The following is a 10,393-nucleotide window of genomic DNA, read 5'->3' as shown; positions in this document are numbered from 1 at the left end:
GAGTGTGCTTTACTCTTACTAATGGATAGCATTTGTGCATTACTCTTGATAATGGATAGCATTTATTAAGCATCTATGTGCCAACATATTTTGTCAAGACTGCTTTGGCACACTTAAGTTCCACAACAACCCCATGAGATCAGAATTAATATTATCTTCATTTTACAGATAAAGAAACTGAGCCTCAGTTAAAAAGTGGCAAAACTACGATGCAGTCCAGCTGTTTGGCTCCCAAACCTGCATTCTTTACTCTGTTATGCTGCCTCCTTTCAAACTGTTTCCCTCCATCACTCATAACTTTAACCTTTGTTAATTTATCCAGAAAACATTTAATAGACACCTACTATCTATCACTGCTAGGCACTGGGATGGAAAAGACAAATATGACACAGACCCTACCCATCAGACGGTTACAGCTTGTTAAGAAAGATAATCACAGAAACAAGGACTTATGATGCAGTGAAACACAAAAATAGAAGCACATGTGTACCAAGTGCAGCTTTAACCTTTAAAAATGACTTAAAATGTTGTATGTCATTTTTTAAAAAGTAATATGCTATTTCCGCAATAATTAAGTTTCTTGAAACTTATGACAAACCTAACAGGACAGAGTGAGTTTAGTTTAGGCCAAAACAGAGAGAGAAAAGAACTCATATAACTACTTGGACATTTTCCCCTTCTTGTGCAGATTCTTTCCTAAAACCATTTCCCCTGTTGGATGTTAAGAAAAACATCCTTAAGAACTGCATCAGGACAGCTCAGAGGTTCTACTTGTAGCTCTTTCGATATGAACAATCATGGTAACGGGGATGCAAGAGCATGGAAACAAGTTCCCATTCCAACCAGATGGAAAAACTGTGTCCCCGCTGTCTCACCTGAGTGCCTGGGACAGCCATCTGTTACAACAGAATTTCTCCTCATAACCTACCTTCTCATTTTCCCAGGAAAAGAGATGCCAAAAGGCAAACCCCAGTGGAAAAACATTTGCACAAAATGTGAAGGAAAGAATTCACATCTTTAACATATTAAGAGCCTAATAAACGTTCATATCTTTGATCCAACAATCCTACCTCTAAGAATACACCCAAAGGAAATAGTGAGGAATTCAAACTAAGGGTTATGCACCAAGAGGTTCATGATAGCATATAATAAAGGAAAACTGAAATAAACTAAGTAAATAATAAACTAAATGAATTTGGGGCATCCACTACAATGTATACATGCATGGGAATTCAAAGAAAACTGGCAGGAAAACACACGAGAGGTATACAAGGGAATCATTTCAGTGTCGGGAAATATGAGAACTGCTGTTTATTGGATTCTTATCTCAATTTTTTAAAATGTCTATTTCAGGCATATGTTTTGTAATGTGTTAACTATAAATATATATGTGGCCGGCACAAACTTTGTTTCCTGACATGAGTTTGCTACCAGTCATGTTTGGAGGCAATTGCTCTAGTCTAGAGCATATTCACATAGGCCACTCCAGCTGCTCTGGCAACAGCTTTTCCCAAGAAACAGAGGCAGCCGGGGACGGTATGGATGTTATGGGCCTTGTCCAAAAGGCTAGCAATATCACAGACACTCTACTTTGTGCAAGGAAGCCTATCATAACCTGTAATTACAGTTTGCTGGATGTTACGAGTTCTCCCCAATGGGCCCTGACTCAAAAAATAGCCAAAAGGTGGATGAAATCCAAGTGCACACATTCCAGTGGTCAAGCGTTAAAACAGAGCAGGGCAAGGAAGACTAAGACTTTAACTGAAACCCTGTGACCTCAGGACTACATCTCTATAGTGATTCCTGAAGGCACAGCACACCTACAGTCCACCCGAGGTGATGCATGTTCTTTTTGAGTTTCTAAAACATCTGTCCTAACTTTCATCCAAAAGAACCAAGTTCCAGGGATCGTCTTTAATTAAGTTAAATCCATTAATCCTGATCATCTCGCCAGATGGTCAGAAAAGAGTGCACACACACACAAACAAATGGAGGCTCCCCTGTTGGCCAGGGTCCTTGGCTAAAAGCCTGGCTTAACTGCTCCTAGAACAGTGGTTCTCAACCTTCTGGGCCTTTAAATACCGTTCCTCATGTTGTGACCCAACCATAAAATTATTTTCGTTGCTACTTCATAACTGTAATGTTGCTACTGTTATGAATCGTAATGTAAATATCTGATATGCAGGATGGTCTTAGGCGACCCCTGTGAAAGGGTCCTTCGACCGCCAAAGAGGTTGTGACCCACAGGTTGAGAACCGCTGGTCTATATGAAATGGAATCAAGAAAGTAGACATTGTTCAGTCCTGGCCAGTGTGGCTCAGTTGGTTGACTATCATCCCAGGCACCAAAAGGTTGCTGGTCAATTCCCGATCAGGGCACACACCCAGTTTATGGGTTCCATCCATGGTCGGGGTACATACGAGAGGCAACTGATTGGTATTACTCTCTCACATCAATGTTTCTCTCTCTCTCCCTCTCCCTTCCTCTCTCTCTAAAACCAATAAAAACATATATAAAAGTAAATAAGTGAATAAATAAAATACTTAAGAATGTCCATAAGAGTATAAACTGGAGGCTGCTAGCAGCCGTCTTTCCCACCTTGTGGAGAGTATACCTATCAATAATGCCAACACAGAGAACGCCAGGAGATGGATCCAGCCATGCCTGAAGCTAGCCAGATATACCCTCAAATTCAAGAGTTAATAAATTACCTTATTTCTTAATCTAGATTAAGCTGCTCCCCCCCCACCCCAACACATAACAGAAAGAATTCTAACTAATACATATTTAGTAGATTGGGGACAGACACTACTAGGAGTATCTCAGAGGCTCTGTTCAACTTTAAAATGGCCTTATTCTTTTACCTTTGCCATAAGTCTTGCATTTCTGCATATTGAAACAAAGTGATAAGAGGACCCACCCACAAAGAATAGCCTGGCAGGAAATGGGAGGTTATCACAAATGAAACATCTTTCCTCGCCAACAAAACAGTTGTTCTTTTAAACTTTGAATGCCCTTTAAAAATGTGACCATCAACAACAAGTGAAAGCCAATTTATACAAAGTAATCTGTACCTTATGAACATCAGAAATATCATAAAGTATATGTATATTAAGTTAAAGATCTAAATGGCTTTATTCAACAGTTCATGAATCGGGCAGCAGCATCCCATCTACTAAATAGAAATTACCAAACATAGCCTAAAGAAACAGTAAAATGCAATATAAATCTTTTCTACCATCCTAGTACATGTAGGCAAAGTAACGACAGGAATTTTTAAATGAATGTTTTAAAATATAGGTTCTGATCATGTCATTTCATTTTTAGCCACCTGACCCTTTTTAACTGGATAGGTCTCTACCCACTATATCTCCTAGGACTACCTCTCACTTCGAAGGCAAGGAGGCAGGAAGATTTTTCCACCAGGAGAAAAGTAGAGCCTGGTGTCAGAGCCCCAGACTTCGGGGCCCAGACAAATCACAATGCCTTCCCAGCTCAGGTTACTGATTCCCTCTCCTACTAACAAAAATAAGGAGGGCCCAGAATGCCTGCTCCTTTTTTCCTGTATTAACTTAATGTATATTTAACCTAACACGTTTTAATTTAGTGCATTTAAATTTTTTGCATGTAAGTCTTAAGAGTTGCAATTGTTGATTAGAAATTATTTTTCTTTTTTTAAGTTTTATTTTATGGTTAACAGTATTACAGATGTCTCCAATTTTCTCCCTTTTTGCCCCCCACCACCCAACCCCCAACCTACCCCAGGTCTTCCACATGCCATTGTCTGTGTCCATGGGTTATGCATATATACATATATGTTCTTTGATTAATCTCTTTATATTTTTCATTTTTAAGATTACTGCCAGGGTCATCATATTTGACAAGTTACCAAATTCAGCAAACATGTTAATAAACAGTCATTATCGGGCACCCAAAGTCCAACCTGACCATCCATTTCCATGGGAATTCCAGACAAATCCATCTTATTAATAAGACCTCTGCACAGTGGAGCTTTCCTTGCTAGCATCTGGCGTTCCCTCCATGCTAAAGAAAGGACTTGACTAAGCCTGGGCAGATAAGCAGGCTCTTAATCACTTTCTGTTGATGAGGCACTATGCCAGAGGGCCAACCGTGAAGGTAGAGCAGTCTTTTCTATCAAATGTGTTCACGAGCTCCACAATACTTTTAAGCAAACACTGACAGAAAACCTAATGATAAATTCATAGACCCTGAGCTCCTAGCTTTTGCCAGCATCCTTCACCCCACCTGCAGATCTTAGAAAAAGAGTAGACTTTATCTTTGGAATTGACCAATCCAAGTTTCTTACAGTACTAAAAGTGGACTCAGAGAGTCTTCTCTCCCTAGATGACCAAGTGGGCTCATTATTTGTTTATTCCTCGTATGTCTCTAGAGCCATCTTTCTTTTAAGGTCTCTCAGCTGGACATGTAGCTTGCACAGCCCGTTACCAAGGCTCCTCAGCCTTTTACCCAACAGATAGTCAGAGGAGGAGGAAGAAGGGTGGAACAGGACAAACCCAGACCAGCTGAAGAGATGAAACACATCCTATGTAATAAAAGGGTAATATGCAAATCGACCGAACAGCAGAATGACAAGTCACTATGATGCGCACTGACCACCAGGGGGCAGACACTCAATGCAGGAGCTGCCCCCTGGTGATCAGTGTGCTCCCACAGTGGGAGCTCCGCTCAGCCACAAACCCGGCTGAGCAGAGCTCAGCACTAAGGATGTTCTACTGCGGCCTTGGCCAGTCAGACATCCCCCCGAGGGCTCCCGGACTGTGAAAGGCCGGGCTGAGGAACCCCCCACCCCTGTGCATGAATGTCGTGCCCCAACTGGGCCTCTAGTTTGATAGAAAAGACTGCTCCACCTTCACAAAGGTGGCTGGCCAGAAGAAGCTCTTGAAATAGGGGAGGGTCTCCACAAAAGGGCTTTGATCTTTGAGTCCTTTCAGCCCGGCTGGTCCTCCCCACACACTGCTGTCTCCCATGAAAGCACCCAGAGTCCAAAAAAAGGGAAGACAGTCATGTGTCTTATATATGACAGGCCCTCAACAAATACCTGCTGAATTGAACTGAATAGAATTCATTCAGAGTCTGCACCCCTACTCAGCATCCATCAAACCTAGAATGATCCAACTTTTCCCTGACACTAGATGCTACCTGACTGTAATTATCGGTTTGAGGAAATCAGATAGTGGACTTTATCCTATAATAATTGTTATAATGGCTATCATTTAGTGAACACTTACCATATAATAGCTACCATTTAGTGCCAAGTGCTTTTTGCTAAGTGTTTTAGTCATTAACTCATTTAAGCATTCCAATAGTGGCTGCTCCAATATTTGCTACATAAGAATGTTTTAGGGGTAATATCTGATTGGAAAGGGGTGATGGAATGGCTCACCATGAAGCTCATCAGCATAGCCATTTTTACATAAAAAATTGACAAAATGCCAATTGTCTACATCAAGAAATGGGGGTGTTGCTGAAAAAAAAATTATATAGAGGTCAATCCCCCTCCAATCATTCCCTTGGTGCTACAACGAAGTAGACTTTATTATTCCCATTGTACAGATGGAGATACTGAGGCTTTCAGCAGTTGGAGAACTTGCTTAGAGCCACATAGATAATATATGCCCAGACCATAGCCCAAGCCTCTCTACCTCCAAGCTATAAATGTATAGTTGCTTAGTCATACTCAGAGGAAGTAAAAGAAATTTATAGACTTTATTTGAAGAAATAGCTTTTGTTATTGTTGTTTTTAGACTAAGGTCAGGAAAAAATGTAAAAGTTTTTTTAAAAGAAGTAAAATGAAGTAAACATTGCTGACTAACTTTTAGAGACTTTTATGGAAAATAATGTTCTGGAGGTACAGTAAAAAGGTGGTTTCATTCAAAATAAAAATGCCCCCCCCCCCAAAGCCAACCTCACAGAGAATTCTATCCTATGAAAAAAACACCTAAGAGATACTGCAGAGAAAAGACAATCCTTAGCACGTGGGCAATGGCCACTGTCATCTGAAAAGGGACACAGTACTGCACGGTAAGTGGAGTCAGCCAGACCTGAACACACAATCTGGCTCTTTCACTTTCTAATTTTGGGACTTCAGATCAAGTACTTAGCCTCTCTGAGCCTCAACGTCCTTACCTTTAACAATGAGCACACTATTTTCTTCATTATAAAATTACTGTGCAGATGAATAGGATAATTCATTCATTCAGCAATGATTTGTTTAACATCCATGTGTGCCAGGCTCTAGCCTCTCACTGAAATAATGAATGTAAGTAGCTTTCCTCTGTACCTAGCACATTAATAACTACTCAAAAGCTGTTATTCTATCTCCTTATGAAAACAAAAGAAACATGGACAAATATGATAAAATTGCATTCCATTCCATGGCTCATTACTGTAGTGCCAGGGCTCTTGTTCCAGCATCTAGAAGGGTCCAGCAATCTGGAGAAGGGTTGTGTGTAACAAAGAGTCCAGAGACGAAGCATAATTCTGAAAGGCATTTGGGAGTCAGGGGAGCTTAGCTAAAGAAACTAAGATCTCCTCATCTCAGGATCCTTTGCTTTTTATTAACACAATTTGTCCTAAGGTGAGGTGGAGATATACACTTCAAAGGGTAGGGTTAGGTACAGAACCCATTGTCAGATAGGGGGAATTAGCCTACAGCTGTTCAGGTGTTTGGCCAGTAGAAGGCAATAACATGTAGATTAAGATGCCCTGAGCTGTCTGGCAGCTAAGCAATCATCCCTTTTCAGGTTTGGGGAAATGCCCTCAGCCATTCCCAACAGGTGACAACACATGTGACTCAGCCCTTGTTGAGTCCCCAAGTTCCATCAACCTTTTTATGAAACTCTTGCAATTATGACATGCTGGAATTGGCTTCCGGCACTGTAGAGCCTTGGGTCAAGTACATTCCTAAAAGGCCAGGCATCATAGGGTAAAGTGTGGTTACTCATTGTGAATACCAAACAGTTGTGGATGCTGCCCACACCCCTGCCAGGATGAGGAAGTAGAGAAGGAAGAAGGGATCTGGTGGCTTCCTTACTACCTCCTGCCCTCCCACACGCAGGAGCCAGGGCCATGGCCAACACCCACACTTCTCTTCTGCTCCATGGTTCTGCCAGGGCGATGGAAGAGCTGGCTGCAGGTTTGTTCTGGCTGCACTGGCATTCCAGCAGGGGCAGAAAGAAAGGGGAAGTTGATAGGGGTGTATGGGAGACCAGTCCTACCACAGCAAGCGTACCTCATCAGCCTGGTCCAGGTCCTTCAGGTGCAGGTATTGAGTGAGGTACTCCACAATGCGCACATTACTGCTCTGAGCTGTGAAGTGAAGGGCAGCCATTCCATCCTGAGGACAGCCAGGATAGAGGAGGTAATCACATAGTGATCTCAAGATCTCCCCTTCCTGCACTGTGAGGTGAGAGCTTATGTCCAGGAGTGACCCACAAACCGACCTGACTCATGGCTCTCTGGTCTGCTCCAGCTCTAACCAGCATGAGCATGATTTCGAGGCCTCCAGACCAGGCTGCAAGGTGAATTACTGTCAAGCCATGCTTTCCCAAGAAGAGAGAAGAAAAGAACACATGTGAAGTCACCAAAAGCCAAGTTAATAGTCAACTGTTGAAAAGTGAGAAATGGAGAGAATTTCATATACAGCAAAGATGATATTTCATTTCTATGGGGAAAACAAATAAATGGTGCAGGCACCAGTGGTTCTCTATCTGGAAGAAAATAAAATTAAGTCCTATATCTTATCACAAACACACAAAAGCACACAAACAATAAATACCTTAGACTGCAATGTACAATATCTTAATCCAGAAGTTATAAAAGGAAAGACTGTTGGTAAACAAAGTCCATAACAAAGGATTGATTCTCTAAATGTTTCTTAATAAAGATAAATGGTTACTTTCTCTAATATATAAGCACTCTTGCAAATCAACAAGAAAAAGACAATTAAACCAATTGAAAAGTGAACCAAAAAAGGTATCAGCGGAAAATGAAGCCATTATGTTTAAGCAATCTGTCAATCTCTATTAAAATTGTAAAATACAACCAGCAATCCCACTCCTGGGAATCTATCCCATGAAAATAAGTTTTAAGACCTAATGTTATATCAACAAGGATATTAATTTCAACCCTTAAAATTGGGAGCAAGTCAAATGTCTATCAATATAGGAATGTTGAACAAAGTAGGGAACACATCATGCAGCCATTAAAAACCGTGAATTAGAGCTACAACAATTGACTTGGAGTGCTTTCCATGAGGTAGCTGTTAAAATGTACAAAATAAGATGCAGATAAAATATAACATAATCCCATTTTTATAAAACAAGCAATGACCAGAAAAACTCATATGTGTATATGTAGATACCGTTGGTCCTTCATATCTGCAGGTTCCACATCTCTGTATTCAACAAACTATAAATTTAAAACATTTGGATAAAAAATATTACATTGTTGCTGATGTGTATTATGCAGTTAGGCCTACATAGTCTATTTAAATATTTATAGTTCCAGTATAAAGAAAATGTTTACCAATTTCTGTACTCTTTTCCTCAAAGAACAACATGTACAATAACTAGTTGAGGTTCTTCAAGAAATGTGCCCTAAACACAGTTCCTCCCATTAATTTACAATTAATGCTTTATATTCAATAGCACTAAGTCCAGTTTCACATATGGTCAAAAAAAGAGGTCAGAAATATTTGGGATAGAGGATAAATCACATTTTGATAGGAGCTCAAAATTTCCCTAAAAGGTCACTCCTAATTTCCAATCCACCAACACTTAAAGATTTCAAACACTGACCATAAATCCAAAAGCCAAGAATTCAAGCTGCAAACAACTTGAGTCTCAGAAGCCATAAATTCGGAGTGGAACCACTGTTCCTCAGAGGCAAAGAATCGCAGCTCACAGATGTTAATCCCCCCAGGAGAACCGCCATAAAACTAAGTCTGGTACTATCAAACTGACATGCCTGAGGCAGTTTAGGAGCACGTGTCCTGGATTACCGTCACTGTCAGAACACGATGCTCTGTACAGTATGAAATGCCCACACCACTAACAACCTGTCCTCATCACCAGTCTGGTCATAGGTGAGAAGGTCAACTTCCCCCAGGAACATTTGCTGAGCAGTTTCCCAGAAAAAGAAGCTCTGAGAGCAGATGATGGTCATCATTCTCTGAGCATCATGTGCCCTCCACCCGGGATCCTCTGCTCACATCTGCAAGAAGAGCTTCCTTTTACCTATTCTGCCTCTTCCCAAGACTCCGGAATGCTACCCACGTTGAACCTGGAGTCCTCAGCACGTGGGCTATGCATCTGATCCTTGTCATGCAGTGCCTCAAATGGTGCACATCTGTTACAGTCCTGGTCCTTGCTCCCCCAGGAGGTTACAGGCCCCTCAAAGCAGGGACTGTATCTCATGCCAGTCCTTCCAGACCCCCCTCTTCCCAAGACTCCGGAATGCTACCCACGTTGAACCTGGAGTCCTCAGCACGTGGGCTATGCATCTGATCCTTGTCATGCAGTGCCTCAAATGGTGCACATCTGTTACAGTCCTGGTCCTTGCTCCCCCAGGAGGTTACAGGCCCCTCAAAGCAGGGACTGTATCTCATGCCAGTCCTTCCAGACACAATCACCTGGGGATCCTGCTAAATCACAGATTCTAATTCAAAAGGTGAAGGGTGGGCCTGAGAGTTTGCATTTCTAAGAAGCTCCCAGGTGATACCCGTGCTTCTGGTCCAGGACCACACTTTGAGTAACAAGAACTTGTATCTAGTTGAATCCCCAGAAGTTGGCATTGAGACTTACCCACAACAAGCCCGAGAAAATACTGATGGTGAAGAGCTTCAATTATTGACTCTTTGCAAATAGGTGTTAGAAGTTACAAAACAGATTTGCCAAGTCAAAGTCAGGGATTCTCAACTGAATAAAGAAGCTGCCAGGTTTGACCAAACATGGCATTGCTTGAATTATAAAAATTATCTTATTAGTTATATACTCATGCCACTGTAATTAAATTAGTTATAGGAATATTTAACTTAGTGAACCTGTCAAGGCAGAGTAGAGTGACACATCATAAATTACTATACCTTTTGCCTAACAGCACTTCAGTCTCATAAAGCAAATTACAAGAAGCTTCCAAATGGGAAAAGTCTCAAATAGAATAAGTTGGTAAAATATTTTGTGAATAATTGATTTATACTCTGACATAAACCAGTAGTATATTTAATATATTAGAAACACGGTGTTTAAAAGAAAAATGCGCCGAAGCCGGTCTGGCTCAGTGGATAGAGCGTCGGCCTGCGGACTGAGAGGTCCCGGGTTCGATTCCGGTCGGGGGCATGTGCCTGGGTTGC

The 10,393-nt window shown here is 41.4% G+C and overlaps 1 protein-coding gene across 1 annotated transcript in view; it reads right to left on the bottom strand.

Annotated features, from left to right (window-relative positions):
- The window catches only part of ANKDD1B (ankyrin repeat and death domain containing 1B), a 39,031-nt gene that overhangs the window by 18,467 nt on the left and 10,171 nt on the right, over nt 1-10,393 (bottom strand). Inside the window, 2 exon segments of the mRNA XM_006779642.2 lie at nt 7,274-7,378; nt 7,485-7,583. Coding sequence (XP_006779705.1) covers nt 7,274-7,378; nt 7,485-7,583 — 204 coding nt within the window.

The sequence above is a fragment of the Myotis davidii genome, unplaced genomic scaffold (genome assembly GCF_000327345.1).
Source record: "Myotis davidii unplaced genomic scaffold, ASM32734v1 scaffold44, whole genome shotgun sequence".
In the NCBI taxonomy this organism is placed as follows: Eukaryota; Metazoa; Chordata; class Mammalia; order Chiroptera; family Vespertilionidae; genus Myotis; species Myotis davidii.
This window is presented reverse-complemented; position numbering and strand designations above follow the sequence as displayed.